This window comes from Salvelinus sp. IW2-2015, unplaced genomic scaffold (assembly GCF_002910315.2).
Source record: "Salvelinus sp. IW2-2015 unplaced genomic scaffold, ASM291031v2 Un_scaffold451, whole genome shotgun sequence".
NCBI lineage: Eukaryota > Metazoa > Chordata > Actinopteri > Salmoniformes > Salmonidae > Salvelinus > Salvelinus sp. IW2-2015.
Genome location: NW_019942555.1, coordinates 434,022 through 450,898, shown reverse-complemented (window position 1 = coordinate 450,898; position 16,877 = coordinate 434,022). Strand labels below are relative to the sequence as shown.

The following is a 16,877-nucleotide window of genomic DNA, read 5'->3' as shown; positions in this document are numbered from 1 at the left end:
GTATAAAATCCCAAAGGGAAATGGGTTGTTCCGCGAGTGCCTTTTATGTCCCTCAAACATTGTGTGTAAGTTTTGATAAAGCACTTAATTTAACAGTTGGATAACCTACATCTACACTCTGACTCAAACTAAAGTAAAACATGTTAAAAATTCAAATAGCAGTGTGTTTACATGTCAATAACTGTATTTCTTTCTCAAATCACCCCTTTTTGGAATATCCCATGTCACGTTCGTCCAACTTCTGGGAAGATTTAACCCCAAGATTTGCACCATTTTAAAGCCCTAGTTATTTTGTTACTTTGGGAAAGATATTTTCAATTGTACTTATTTAATGTGATTAATTTACATTTAGTCCTTCAGGTTTAAGGTCAACGCTGTAATATGAACTGAACTTTCGTTTCAACATGGTAAAATTATTTATTTCTATTTAAAAGAAACATTGAACATCTAATAGTCAAGCAGGTGAGCTGGTTCGACTTTTTATATACAGAATATACAGTTTAAGTCGGAAGTTTACATACACCTTAGCCAAATACATTTAAACTCAGTTTTTCACAATTCCTGACATTTAATCCTAGTAAAAATTCCCTGTCTTAGGTCAGTTAGGATCACCACTTTATTTTAAGAATGTTAAATGTCAGAATAATAGTAGAGAGAATTATTTATTTCAGCTTTAATTTCTTTCATCACAATCCCAGTGGGTCAGAAGTTTACATACACTCAATTAGTATTTGGTAGCATTTCCTTTAAAAATTTTAACTTGGGTCAAACATTTACATTACATTTACATTTAAGTCATTTAGCAGACGCTCTTATCCAGAGCGACTTACAAATTGGAAAGTTCATACATATTCATCCTTCAGGTAGCCTTCCACAAGCTTCCCACAATAAGTTGGGTGAATTTTGGCCTATTCCTCCTGACAGAGCTGGTGTAACAGTCAGGTTTGCAGGCCTCCTTGCTCGCACACGCTTTTTCAGTTCTGCCCACAAATTTTCTATAGGATTGAGGTCAAGGCTTTGTGATGGCCACTCCAATACCTTGACTTTGTTGTCCTAAAGCCATTTTGCCGCAACTTTGGAAGTATGCTTGGGGTCATTGTCCATTTGGAAGACCCATTTGCGACCAAGCTTTAGCTTCCTGACTGATGTCTTGAGATGTTGCTTCAATATATCCACATAATTCACTTCAGGTGTTTGGAAATTGCTCCCAAAGATGAACCAGACATGAAGGTCTACAATTTCTCTTGAGGTCTTGGCTGATTTCTTTTGATTTTCCCATGATGTCAAGCAAAGAGGCACTGAGTTTGAAGGTAGGCCTTGAAATACATCCACAGGTACACCTCCAATTGACTCAAATTATGTCAATTAGCCTAACAGAAGCTTATAAAGCCATGACATCATTTTCTGGAATTTTCCAAGCTATTTAAAGGCACAGTCAACTTAGTGTATGTAAACTTCTGACCCACTGGAATTGTGATACAGTGAAATAATCTGTCTGTAAACAATTGTTGGAAAAATGACTTGTGTCATGAACAAAGTAGATGTCCTAACCGACTTGCCAAATCTATAGTTTGTTAACAAGAAATTTGTGGAGTGGTTGGAAAAACGAGTTTTAATGACTCCAACCTAAGTGTATGTAAACTTCCGACTTCAACTGTGTACGTACATACATACATTTTACCCCTTTTCTCCCCAATTGGTAGTTACAGTCTTGCCCCATCACTGCAACTCCCGTACAAGAGCCATGCGTCCTCTGGAAAACGACCGGCCAAGCCGCACTGCTTCTTGACACACTGCTCACTTAACGCGGAAGCCAGCCGGCGGAAACACTGTACACATGGCGACTGTCAGTATGGATGCGCCCGGCCAGCCACAGGAGTCACTAGAGCGCGACGGGATAAGGACATCCCGGCAGGCCAAACCCTCCCCTAACCCGGACGACGCTGATCCAATTGTGCGCTGCCTCTTTTTTATTTTATTTAACCTTTATTTAACTAGGCAAGTCAGTTAACTTCTTTGGGCCAGGGAGCAGTATTGAGTAGCTTGGATAAAAAGGTGCCCAGAGTAAACAGGCAGTCCTGACTCATTCCTCTCTCCTTCGGCCCCACTAAACAGTAGAGGCATCAGACAAGGTTCTAACGACTGTTGACATCTAGTGGAAGCCTTAGGAAGTGCAACATTACCAATATCCCACTGTATCTTCAATAGGAGCCGAGTTGAAAATCGACCAACCTCAGATTTCTCACTTCCTGGTTGGATTTTTTCTCAGGTTTTTGCCTGCCTGATGAGTTCTGTTATACTCACAGACATCATTCAAACAGTTTTAGAAACTTCAGAGTGTACTATCTACTAATAATATGCATATTCTAGCTTTTATGGCTTTGTAGCAGGCCGTTTACTCTGGGCATGCTTTTCATCCGGACGTGAAAATACTGCCCCTTACCCCAAAAAAGTTAAGAACAAACTCTTATTTACAATGATGGCCTAAGAACAGTGAGTTAACTGCCTCGTTCAGGGGCAGAACGACAGAATTTTACCTTGTCAGCTCGGGGATTCGATCTAGCAACTTTCGGTTACTGGCCCAACGCTCTAATCACTAGGCTACCTGCCGCCCCTCATGGGTCTCCCAGTCGCGGGGCAGCTGCGATACAGCCCGGTATTGAACTTAGATCTGTAGTGACGGCGCAAGCACTGCAATGCAGACTGCTGCGCCACCCGGGAGGCCCTGGTTATACTCTGTTTAGTAATTGTCTGGTGTTTTGTAATGGAAAACTTAACATAACACATGAACCCTGTTACCCATAAATATATAAGCTACAAATGTTCTTAAAAGTTCAAACATTGTTGTGAAGACTGCATTCAATTCCCTGATTTCCACACAACAAGCCGATTTAAGATGAAATCATCAACCCTTTCACTTTTATATAAAAATTAAACTACCCAAAAGGCACTCTATGCATAGCATGACCCAGCTATGTGATTCTATGATTGCCAAATACTTATGTGAGATTCTATCCAAACCACAGAATACTAGGCTGATTGGAGAATGAACAACGCTATACTAACGGTTGCTATTTAAGAATTTTGGACACTGCGTAGAAACACTAACCTGTTGCATTTTCTCCAGGTCCAGACTCGGCCTCCCAACTTCTCCCCCATAGCTGTGTCTGTGCTTCGTATAGGGAACCGCTGACTGGTCAAAGTGGGTCAAGATAATGGGCCTGGCAGCAGGCTGCACCACCTGGAACTGGAGCCGAATGGGGGGTGGGGGCTTGAGGCTGCGAGGCGGGCTGGAGCTACAGAGCACTGGGCTGGGGGAGGCCTCCAGGCAAGTCCCAGGCTCCAAGGCCGCCACCACCGGACCACAGCCGAACAGGTCCCGTACCTCCTCGTCGCTGGAGGCACTGCTGTGGTGCTCGACGTGGTGATGGTGCAGCATCCACTTCTTGCCATCTCCAACGCCGCGGCTGATTCGCTCCAGCTCTTCTTCGGACGAGTGGTGGTCCAGAGTTGGGTCTAGAAGGAGGCGTAGGCGACAGAGGCATGCCGGGGAGAGGGGACCCTGGTTGTGCTGTTGGCTGGTGGCCAGAGGGGTGAGGCCGCAGTTCCGCCACCTCTCTGAGGGGGGCGACCAAGAGTATAGGTCAAAGTTGAAGAGGCAGAGATAGCGATAAGCTTATTGTCTTCTTCTATACTGTGCTACCTAGAAGTAGCTTTATCTGTTAAATGACCATCTTGTACACATCCATGTAACAATGAAGACCATAGACGACTTGGGTTGGTTTGAGCGAGCGGGCCACATACCTCTGTCAATCTGTGCAAGCTCCTGGTTCTCCCCCTCGGAATCGTCGCTCTCCGCTCCCTCCCCACTGCAATGGTAGGAAATCTAGAAGGAAATGGTTAAAGGTTAACTATGACATCAGCTAACATATGGCTTTCAACTAGTTAAATGAGTTAGCATCAGTACAAGCCACTCTTTGGGGCTTTAAGCAACATGGTGGCCCACTAAACAAAAGATGAGTTCAAGTTACTCACTTGAACAAAACAAAACATGTTCATTTATAGATTTGCAACAGTTGTCATTAAAGAACGTATTTTCAAGCTCCCATCTAAATTAAAAATTACCCCAGGCCCACTAACCCAAAGCTCAATCAATATGATTTATCTAAAGAAATTGTGCAATGTAAAAAAGGTCAAAATTAGCACAACTGTTTCACATGTAGCGTGCATATCATGCTAACAAATGGCCTATTCAAATGTCAAATGGCCTATTCTTCCTGAAAAATACCTTACACTGAAGTTGGAATTTGGAAGATGGATGAAGTTACAAAAAGCTTAAATCTAGGCCAAAACAAGACAGCCTCTTCAGTTCAATGTAAACCCTTGGCAGCTCTTGATGATGCCATTTCCATGTCCCAGACTGTCCCTTTAAAGAAAAAATTAGATTTCAGTCTTGTGGTTCGATGTGGCAGTTAGTGATGTTAGTCCCCCATGAGAACAAAACCAGTATCTCTTCCTCAAACAGATTGAAGTCAGATTGAATCTAAGATAACTAAAGAAATCTGTAATTAATTGACGTTTTTGCAGAGGTTTTAGTAGAGCAATTTTACATCTAGCTAAGGTATGTAATTTTTTTAAATTGAGAAATACTGCACCAATGTGTCATCTTATGTTAAAGTCAGATCTGATGGGCAGGTCTGTCTCACTGTCTGTGTTCTGCGGTAAGATTGGATAGAGCGCAATCCCAGCAGCTGTGTATCCCATGTTAGTGGGCAAGTGAGCATTGTCAAAATCAAAACAACCCTCAAGTAAGTCATGAACTCACAAAACTCAGTTTTGGACGAGACTGACTTTATGAACAAAATTATCCTATTTACATTTTGTCGTAAATTTTGACACTATGTATAAATGTTTGACTAATATCGATGCCACATATTTTTTATCAGATAGGTATTTTATTGCCTTCAGTTGTGCTTTAAGAGCATTCTCCTTTTGGAGGAGTCTACGACAACAAAAGGAGAGAAACCCAGCAGACGGCAGCGCTAAGAGTTAAGTAACGCACCACACTGAGTGAGGCCAGGCTGAGCAGCTGCCATCTGTGCTCACATGCACACACAGACTCAACACCTCCCCTTCCTACTGAAGCACTTCAAACAGTGAAAAGGAGAGAAAGGAACCAGTCCTCCTCGAGCAAGCCGCATACACTACTTGTGATAAACCCGCACCCTCCAAGTACCTTTACGAATCAACGGTAAAGACCTGCAAGTCTGTGAGTCAGTGAAACTTCTTAGTCATTGTACAAAAGAATTTGCAGTGGTACGAATAAGTAACATTCATGATTAGAAAGAGAAACAAGAAATTGTTCGTCCTACGCAAACTAAAAAAGGTTCAACGTGCCAAAGGCTGACCTGGTAGCTATATACACAGGCTACATTCACCCCTGCCTGGAATACGCAACACCAGCTTCGCATTGCTCCTTAACTCAAGCCCTCTCTGATCAACTGGAGCGTATCCAGAAGTATGCTTGCAGAATCATCCTCAGCACAGCATATCCTGAATAGACGGATGCTCTGACTTCATTATCACTACCCTCACTTCATGAGAGAAGAGAGAAACTGTGCCTGGACTTTGCTATATCCCTGTTTTAGTCCCCTTTCAGAGACTGGTTACCCACTGCCTGTCAAGGACACGTGTCAGGAAGATCCACCCCAAGTGCCCTCTTCTCTATCCAACAGGCCAAGACAGATATAAAAAAAAGACAGAACCTACAAAAACTAAAACAACAACTCAGAGTCTCCTAAATGTATACTGAACAAAAATAAAACGGAACATGTAAAGTTGGTCTCATGTTTTATGAGCTGAAATAAAAGATCACAGAAATCTCACCTCTCATATTTTGCGCACAAATTTGTTTACATCCCTGTCAGTGAGCATTTCTCCTTCGCCAAGATAATCCGTCCACTTGACAGGTGTGCATAGCAAGAGGCTGATTAACTTCTTATGGATAGGGGGCAGCATTTTCACATTTGGATGAAAAGCGTGCCCCGAGTAAACGGTCTGCTACTCAGTCCCAGTTGCTAATATATATATATTATTAGTAGTATTGGATAGAAAACACTCTGACGTTTCTAACTGTTTGAATGATGTCTGTGAGTATAACAGAACTCATATGGCAGGCAAAAACCTGAGAAAAAATCCAACCAGGAAGTGGGAAATCTGAGGTTGGTCGTTTTTCAACTCATTCCCTATTGAAGATACAGTGGGATATGGGTCATGTTGCACTTCCTAAGGCTTCCACGAGATGTCAACAGTCTTTAGAACCTTGTCTGATGCTTCTACTGTGAAGTGGGGCCGAATGAGAGGGGAATGAGTCAGACGTCTGGCAGAATGCTTTGAGCTCGTGATGCTCGTTCAGGTGAGAGAGAGCTCTGTTCTATTTGCTTTTCTGAAGACAAAGGAATTCTCCGGTTGAAACATTATTGAAGATTTATGTTAAAAACATCCTAAAGATTGATTCTATACTTAGTTTGACATGTTTCTACGACCTGRAATATAAKTTRTMGGACTTTTCGTCCGTACTTTCCGCTGGACTTGCACGCGCGTCGTGAGTTTGGATTTGTTTACCAAACGCGCTAACAAAAGGAGGTATTTGGACATAAATTATGAACTTTATGGAGCAAATCAAATATTTATTGTGGAACTGGAATTCCTGGGAGTGCATTCTGACGAAAATCAAAGGTAAGTGAATATTTATAATGCTATTTCTGACTTATGTTGACTCCAACATGGCGGATATCTTCTTGGGTTCTGTTGGTCTCTGAGCGCCGTACTCAGATTATTGCATGGTTTGCTTTTTCCGTAAAGATTTTTGGAAATCTGACACAGCGGTTGCATTAAGGAGAAGCATATCTTTGAATCTGTGAATAACACTTGTATCTTATATCAATGTTTATTATGAGTATTTCTGTGATTTGATGTGGCTCTGTGCAAATTCACAGGATGTTTTGGAGGCAAAGCCAAATGTAAACTGAGGTTTTTGGATATAAATATGAACTTGATCAAAAAAAACATACATGTATTGTGTAACATGTTGTCTCGGGAGTGTCATCTGATGAAGAATATCAAGGGTTAGTGATTCATTTTATCAATATTTCAGCTTTTTGTGACTCCTCTCTTTGGTTGGAAAAATCGCTGTATGCTTTCTGTGACTAGTTGCTGACCTAACATAATGATATGTTCTGCTTTCGCCGAAAAGCTTTTTGGAAATCGGACACTGTGGTTGGATTAACGAGAATTCTATCGTTAAAATGGTGTCTAATACTTGTATGTTTGAGAAAATGTAATTATGACATGTCTGTTGATTGAATTTGGCGCCTTGCAATTTCATTGATGTTGGCAGGTTAAACAGCATGATCATTACACAGGTGAACCTTCTGCTGTGGACAATAAAAGGCCACTCTAAAATGTGCAGTTTGGCACACAACCCAATTCCACAGATGTCTCAAGTTTAAAGGCAGCGTGCAATTAGCATGCTGACTACAGGAATGTCCACCAGAGGTGTTGCCAGATAATTTTATGTTCATTTCTCTACAATAAGCCAATGTCGTTTTAGAGAATTTGGCAGTACGTCCTACCGGCCTCACAACCGCAGACCATGTGTAACCACACCAGCCCAGGACCTCTAAAGCTGGTTTCTTCACCTGAGTGATCGTCTGAGATCAGCCACCCGGACAGCTGACGAAACTGAGTACTTCAGTGTGTAATGAATCCCTTTTGTGGGGAAAAATGAATTGACTGGGCATGGCTTCCAACTTGGTGGGCCTATGCCTGTCCCCCTGTCCAGTCATGTGAAATCCACAGATTAGGTCCTAATGAATTCATTTCAATTGACTGAGTTCCTTATATGAACTGTAACACGGAACCCAAACCGTGTGCGCTATCGTGCATAAATGTATTCCCCCCCCCCCACACCAAACGCGATCATGACACGCAGGTTAAAATATCAAAACAAACTCTGAACCAATGACATTAATTTGGGTACAGGTCGAAAAGCATTAAACATGTATGGCAATTTAGCTAGCTAGCTTGCACTTGCTAGCTAACGTTATTTTGTCCTATTTAGCTAGCTTGCTGTTGCTAGCTAATTTGTCCTGGGATATAAACATTAGGTTGTTATTTTACCTGAAATGCACAAGGACCTCTACTCCGACAATTAATCCACACTTAAAACAGCCAACCAAATCTATTCATCTCTCCTCCTTCCAGGCTTTTTCCATCTTTGAATTTATATGGTGATCGCATCTAAACTTTCATTGTATTACCATGACAACCGGCAACAAAGTTCGTCTTTCAATCACCCACGTGGGTATAATCAATGAGGAACTTGCACGTGGGTACCTGCTTCTATAAACCAATGAGGAGATGACTTTCAGCGCGATCTGTGTCAGAAATAGGAACGACTTCTACTTTAGCCCTTGGCAACGTAAAGATGCTCGTTGGCGCGCGCGAGCAGTGTGTGTGCAATATTTGAATAACATGGATTTCTAAATTTATTTTGCAACGCTCGCGCACGAGACGTGTCCGGTCTGTTCAGCATGTAACTCAGTAAAGTTGTTGAAATTGTTGCATTTTGCATTTATATTTTTGTTCAGTATACATAGTCATGAATAGTTTTTTGTATGTAGTGTAATATCCATGCATTTCAGTGACTGCCATGTGTATATCTGTAAAACTTAACTTCTTCTACATACAACAGGTGTGCATTCAGAGTTTTACTGCCATCACACGGTTACACCTGCCATCTCCATGACATCACCCACTAGCACCGCATGGGACTGGGGTGTGTGTGTGTGTTGCCGTTGGGCCCAACATCACATTCACAACCACCAACGCATCACGAGAGATGAGATATTCAGCTCAGACTGAATTCCAAATCGGGGATGCTTACCATAGTTCTCATCCTGCTCGTCTTTATAAGGGCTTTCTGTAACCTCTTTGGGTCAGGATACTGGTCTGCGCTAGGGCTAGAGGGAGCTTGCATTTCCTGACAGTGATATGAACCTTTTAGAAAATTCAGAATAGGTAAAAAAAAATATATGGTTTCCACCTTACCACTGATACAGGATCAGGTAATCTGATCCAAGATCAGTTTAAGGGCAACTTCTACCTCAAGAAAGGGGTTAAGGGCTCAAGTCCAGGTTAAATGTCAAGGGTGTGCCCCATCTTGGAGCAAGTCAGACACTATTGTCTATGGCAACAGGATGAGCCAACATAACAGTGACGTTGCATGTTGACTTAACTATTTGACGGTATTTCAGGGAACCTGGTATTAACTGTTTATATAGGACACCAGGTGACTAAGAGGGAACACAAAACACACATTCATACACAAAAAGGTTAAATTTAAAAAATAAAACATTCATACACACAATAGTCCACTATAAACACACATTAACGTTGCACTTAAAGGACATACATGCACGCACAGTAAAGGTAAAGTTATTCAGTGTGTGTACGACTTGGGTACGGGTACAAGAACTAGGCTATTTATCACACCAAATATCCTTACATTTTCTGCTACATTGCTTCTTCGCAGTCCCAGTTAGTCTCCTTATCTCTGTTACATACATCCATCCCACATTGGAAAAACAGGGGACATTTGTTTTATCTGAGGAACTCAAACAGGGTTCAAATAATTGGACCATGAAAAATGCAAATGTCTATGGGGTTTTCATGACTAATGTACTTGGGAGCCATGATACTTGTGTTGAGCCTGTAGCCTAGTATCAGAGGGTACTCTTGTAAAGGACATCAATGTTATGCACCGTGAATCAATGTTATGTGTGTGAAAATAGATTATTTTTGCAAATGCATGGTAAACATAAAATATGATGTAGTCCATGCATGTATGTATTCAACAGTTGAGGGAACTGTGTGTCTGTGTGTTTCTGATGAGATTCTGCACAAGAGAGAAACTGCACAAGAGAGAAACACAAGAGATGTGCATATGCTGTGCAATGGAGCGGAACTGACTTGCTTACTGTTTGAGCAGGTGACCATTAGGCTAGTAGATACAGCAACACCTTGCCTTATGTGGCACACAGCACACTTTGCCTTCAAATCTAGGGCTGCACAATTTGGGGAATATTCAGAGGTGGAAACTTTCTGTGGGAATTAACGGAAATATGCAAATTAATGTTAATACCATTTAAATGTAGATGTTTTTTGCATTGGATATATTTAGCATATCATGTGGAGACAGAAACATATACCTTATCATAAGTAGACATAATTGCAAATTATTAAATCCATCCAATAGAATTTTTTTTAAACAACTTAGTTACGAATTCAACTTTAATTAAATGAGTTGACTCTCCACATGGGATGATTTCACTGAACAACAAAAGGGAATATTGAATGATCCCCAAATGTTCCATCGCATCTCCCAAAAACTTTTTCAACATACATCTGAAAAATGATAGTTCCTATACTACAGCTTTGGTTGTCTTCCTCTCAGGCTTTCATGTCTTCTCCCTGGACCTCAATGTCCATCTCATGAACATCAGACTCTGAGGCCTCTAGTTCACTGTCACTTTCCAACCTTGTTGAGGATTACTCGATGGCCACCAAATTTTCAACCCTTGTATTGGTCAGCCTGTTGCGTGCTTTGGTGTGTGTGTTCCCAAATAAGGACCAGTTGCACTCTGACAGATGATGTTGTTGGGATTTGGAGGATGGAGGCAACAGGGGAAAGAGCCTCAGATCCATAAAGTTCTTTCCACCAGGTGGCTTATGAGATATGTTAGCACAACTGCCATATTGCATCTCCATCCCAAAGCCCTTGCTTGGAAGTGTACTTCGCCAGACTGCCAAGAACCTTGCCCTCATCCAGGCCAAGGTGGCGAGACACGGTAGTGATGACACCATAGGCCTTGTTGATCTCTGCACCAGACAGGATGCTCTTGCCAGCATACTTGGGGTCCAACATGTACACTGTGGCATGTATGGGTGTCACGCTTTCTGATGCATTTCAGAACTGCAGTTTCCTCTGCTTGGAGCAACAGTGAAGTGGGCACGGCAGTACGGATTTCCCCTCTTACATCTGCAAGCAGAGTCAGAACATTAGACAGGATGGCATTGTCTCCCTCAATCCATGTAATGGCTACTGCTATACAGTGGTTCCTCCGTTAAGTTGCAGCATACTGCTGCGCAGCTTGCATGGTGCGGCAGAATTCTATGGAGCGTTATTTAAGTGTGAACCACTGGTACAATTAATGCTAGTTTGACCACCAAAGGGCATCTTTGAGAAGCACTTGATAGCCTGTACTAGAGAATGCGGGAACGTGGGAGACCGGGGTTCAATTCCCCAACGGGGAGGAAGGAGTAGGCTGTCCTTGTAAATAAGAATTTGTTCTTAACTGATTCCATATGTGTTATTTCATAGTTGTGATGTCTTCACTATTATTCTACAATGTAGAAAATAGTAAAAGTATAGAAAAACCCTGGAATGAGTAGGTGTGTCCAAACTTTTGACTGGTACTTGCTTAATTAGATTAATATTATGGCGTTTCTATTCCAAGAAAAACAAAAAACCTTCTGGGTTTCTGTTAGGATGGAATATAAAATATGCCGCTGTACAACGTGACGGTCGGGAGTATAGTACTGGGCTATTTAGTTAAAGAATCCCTGTGTCAATTCCTCGATGGGGAGGAAAGAGTAGGCTGTCCTTGTAAATAAGAATTTGTTCTTAACTGACTTGCCTAGTTAAATAAAAGTTACACTAAGAGCATAACATTTCTACACCCCAATTCCCTCATTCTAATCTAACCAATACCCAAACGGAGATTCAGTGAAAATAAAAATCTCACTGATTTATCAAGACCAGTCTCAGAGCAGCGTGAAACAGTGCTAAAAGTTGTAGGCTATTGCTTCTAACTTCAATATGCTCTTTAAATAAAAGACCTAAACCACTTTTAACAGCACATTATGTCGCCCTACAGTATATCGAAAAATATGACGTGACGTGAGGAATTTCCAACAGGCTTTTATATAATTCTAAATTAATAACAGCTTTGTTTAAATAAATAAAAAACTATATTTAGGAGATGATTTTGTTTCCAAATAATGTAAAATGTGCGAGAGAAAAAAGGCCATTCTTGAACATGGGGTGAGACATTGTTACTAATTTGTAAATAAAGCCAATTTGTTATTTAGAATTATTGAATATCTGTTTTTAGAGGGAGAGAAACCAAAAACCTACAATCATCTCATGGTCTCCCAGTTGTGGACGACACGGGTATTGAACCAGCATCTGTAGCAATACAGCTTGCACTGTAATGCAGTGTCTTAGACCGTTGCGCCTCTCAGGCGCTGTATAACGTGAGCAATCGGGAGTTGCCTACAGTAAGACCAAAATAATCCTAACAAAATAAAATAATAAAAAGTGTAAAAGTTTTAGTAAGTAATACTGAAGTTGTCCACAATTACCAGATTCTATTTAGTTTTATGTCACCCTGTATTGTCAGTTAGGACACAGTAGAACCCAAAAGCACTGACTTATGCTAACTCCCCCTTGCGCTGGTCTGGTGCAATGAAATGGTGATACAGGGTACCATACTAAACCACAAATGACCTCAAAGTCCCACAGGGTAAGCTCTCAATTTTTAAAGGAGGAACCACTAGGTTTCAGGAGTTTCAGGCTGCTTACCACTCTCTCCCAAAATACATCCAGGAGGATCCTCTTGATGGGGCTGTCCATATCGGCAGACTGTGATATCGCCATTTCTTGAAGACACTCCTTCCCCTCCAGGAGACAAACATTGATGACAACACCAACCCAACGGGTGTTGCTGCGTAGCTTCAATGTGGTGCTCTTATTCTTCTCACTTTGCTTGGTGAGGTAGATGGTTGCTATTACTTGATGAACCTTCACATACAGAACCATTTCCTTGGCTCTCTTGTACAGTGTAACCATTGCTTTCAGTGCCATGATGTCCTTGAGGAACAGATTCAATGCATGAGCAGCACAGCCAATGGGTGTAGTGTGAGGGTAGGACTCCTCCACTTTAGACCAAGCAGCCTTCATGTTCGCAGCATTGTCTGTCACCAATGCAAATATCTTCTGTGGTCCAAGATCATTGATGACTGCCTTCAGCTAATCTGCAATGTAAAGACTGGTGTGTCTGTTGTTCCTTGTGTCTGTGCTCCTGTAGAATACTGGTTGAGGGGTGGAGATGATGTAGTTAATTATATTATATTTGACCACTCATCAGAGATGATTGCAATACAGTCTGCTTTCTCTATGATTTGCTTGACCTTTACTTGAACTCTGTTGAACTCTGCATCCAGACAATGAGTAGATAAAGCATGTCTGGTTGGAGGGGTGTAAGCTGGACGAATAACATTCAGAAATCTCTTCCAATACACATTGGCTGTGAGCATCAGAGGTGAACCAGTTGCATACACAACTCGAGCAAGACATTCATCAGCATTTCTCTGACAAAACTTCTGATTCCAGGAGGACCATGAGCTGTTGCTATCGTTAAGGTGTCAGATTTACCATTTTCACCTCAAATAGAAGTAGAGGGACTTTGTCAGAGGTTGCTTGTTGTGAGCGCTGAGGGAACTTTTTGCACTTGGCCAGATGATTCTGCATCGTTGTGTAGTAGTGTGGGCTCAATAGCATCTCATTGTGTGCAAAATCTTGAGAAATCAGCTGTACGTGTGATGGACTGTGCATGCAGATGGTAGCAAATCCATTGAATTGGGGATAGTTTAACCAAAATATGCCACAAGACCTAGAATTGCCTTGTGTATCCCACAAATAGGTTCACTGTTATAAGCTAACTTTAATGAATTTAAGCAAATTCCAGGGCTTAATTTCCCATGGAAAGATTCCGACCCTTTGCAACCCTAGTAGTGAACAATAATCCTTAAATGCCTATAAACTAGTAATGCCTTTATGTCATTTGAAATGTATCCTGCTTGCTTGTTGAGCATTAGAAATGCATGCACCAACAATCCTGATTTATGGAGGACCACCCTTACTAGTGATGCACCAATTTCCTTTCACGTGCAAATTCAGAACACACAACATTCTATAATAGAACTGTGTTATTTGACGTGTATATTTTTTGACACGCAAAGACACAAAACGGCGTTCCATAGTATGTCGTGAAGCTAATAGCAGTGACGCTATTACTGTGTAACTCTGGTAGGGCAACATCTGAACAATAGCGCACTTGGTAACAGTGTGTACCGTTGCTTGACCAGTTGCGAAATCCAACATCACCCGACAGAGAACGGTTGATTGTCAAGGGCAATGAATTCCATTATCTTGGCATTAATGGATTTTGCCTTTGAGTTGTCTCACTGAAATGTTCATCCTCTTTCAAAATGACTTGTTGACTAATCAATCCATTAACTAATCAATCCACACAGCATACATTGTTGGCTAGGTTAGGAATGCTGTGTTTCACAAAATTTTATGTAGCGTCATTACGTCATGTACCTACGTTACATAGGTATGCACGTCAGCTTTGACATCGTTTTTTTACATCAGCGTTAAACTAGACATCGGGCCGATACCGATGTTGGCATTTTCAGCTAATATCAGCCGATTCCGATATGTTCACCGATATATCGTATATCCCTAACCCTTGGTTATACTGTTAACATTCCCTTTAGCAATCACATTATTGCGTGTGTGTATAACAAACTTACTACCACTAACGCCCACTCCCAAATCGAGTCAATACCCTATGCACTTGGTGGAGATTAGATAGATCCAAGCAATATTGCGATAAATGCCATCCAGCCTATCATTGGGGGAAAAAAATGGCTGCTAAATTATATGTACAGTGCCATCAGAAAGTATTCACACCCCTTGACCTTTCCCACATTTTGTTGTGTTACAGCTTGAATTTAAAATGGTTTACATTCTGATGTTGAGTCACTGTCCTACACATAATAACCTATAATGTGAAAGTAGAACTATATTTTTTGGCAAGCATAAAGAAGTTCAGGATTCAAAATTATCTTAACAAGTGACATAAGTTGTATGGACTCACTGTGTGTGCAATATTGTTTAACATGATTTTTTAAATGACTACCTCATAGCTGTACCCCACACATACAATCATTTGTAAGGTCCCTCAGTCGAGCAGTACATTTCAAACACAGATTCAACAACAAAGACCATGGAAAGGCACCCATTGGTAGATGGGTAAAAAAAAAAACATAAGCTAACATTGAATATCCCTTTGAGCATGGTGACTGGATTACACTGGATGGTGTATCAATACACTCAGTAACTACAAAGATACAGGTGTCCTTCCTAACTCAGTTGCCAGAGAGGAAGGAAACCCCTCAGAAAATTAACCACGAGGCCAATGGGAGTTTAATGGCAGTGATAGTTTTTTCCCTGAGGATGGATAAACAATATTGTTGATACTAACTTAAATGACAGAGTGAAAAGAAGGAAGCCTGTACAGAATAAGGCACTTACGTAAAACTGCAACAAATGTGGCGCAGTGGTCTAGGGCACTGCATCGCAGCGCTAGCTGCGCCACCAGAGACTCTGGGTTCGCGCCCAGGCTCTGTCGCAGCCGGCCGCGACCGGGAGGTCCGTGGGCCGACGCACAATTGGCCTAGCGTCGTCCAGGTTAGGGAGGGTTTGGCCGGTAGGGATATCCTTGTCTCATCGCGCACCAGCGACTCCTGTGGCAGGCCGGGCGCAGTGCGCGCTAACCAAGGGAGCCGGGTGTACGGTGTTTCCTCCGACACATTGGTGCGACGGGCTTCCGGGTTGGAGGCGCGCTGTGTTAAGAAGCAGTGCTGCTTGGTTGGGTTGTGTTTCGGAGGACGCATGGCTTTCGACCTTCGTCTCTCCCGAGCCCGTACGGGAGTTGTAGCGATGAGACAAGATAGTAATTACTAGTAATTGGATACCACGAAAATTGGGGAGAAAAGGCGGTAAAAAAAATTAAATAATAAAAAATAAAAAAATGCAACAAATGAGGCAAAATTAACTTCTATGTCCTGAATATAAAGTGCTATGTTGGGGGAAATCCAAAACACCACATCACTAAGTGCCACTCTTGATATTTTCAAGCATTTTGGTGCCTGCATCACGTTATGGGTATGCTTGTCATTGGCAAGGACTAGGACATTTTTTTATGATGAAAATAAATGGAATAGAGCTAAGCACAGGCAAATTCTAGAGGAGAACCTGGTTCAGTCTCTTTTCCAACAGACACTGGGAGACTTACCCAGAAAGACTCACAGATAGAATTGTTATAAATCGCTATAAATCGCTGCCAAAGGTGATTCTAAAGCCTCGCTTCGCATTCTAAGGAAACTATGTAGTATTTTGTTTTTTTATGTATTATTTCTTACACTGTTACCCCAGGAAATATTAAGTCTTATTACATACAGCCGGGAGGAACTATTTTTTTTTATTTGATATGTACAGTGCATTCAGAAAGTATTCAGACCCCTTGACTTTTTCCACATTGTTACGTTACAGCCTTATTCTAAAACGGATTAAATACATGTTCATCAATCTAGGCACTGAACTCACAAGGACAGTGTTCTTGATGCTCTAGGATTAGATAAACATGAAATGTATCAACTGTCGCTTCACTACTGAAAACTCGCTAACCAAACAGTGTTTCTCTTATCCTCTAACACTTCCTTCAACCACGAGTGAGTACACAATTGTTTAAAAATATACACTGCTCAAAAAAATAAAGGGAACACTTAAACAACACAATGTAACTCCAAGTCAATCACACTTCTGTGAAATCAAACTGTCCACTTAGGAAGCAACACTGATTGACAATAAATTTCACATGACGTTGTGCAAAGGGAATAGACAA

The 16,877-nt window shown here is 41.5% G+C and overlaps 1 protein-coding gene across 2 annotated transcripts in view; it reads right to left on the bottom strand.

Annotated features, from left to right (window-relative positions):
• The window catches only part of LOC112068330 (uncharacterized), a 47,450-nt gene that overhangs the window by 19,210 nt on the left and 11,363 nt on the right, over nucleotides 1–16,877 (bottom strand). For both annotated transcript variants that reach the window (XM_024135439.2, XM_024135438.2), the window contains exons 2-3: nucleotides 3,805–3,886; nucleotides 3,110–3,618 (exon numbers count right to left, since the gene is read on the bottom strand). In XM_024135439.2, the coding sequence (XP_023991207.1) occupies nucleotides 3,110–3,618; nucleotides 3,805–3,886 (591 nt within the window). The remainder of the gene's footprint in view (nucleotides 1–3,109; nucleotides 3,619–3,804; nucleotides 3,887–16,877) is intronic.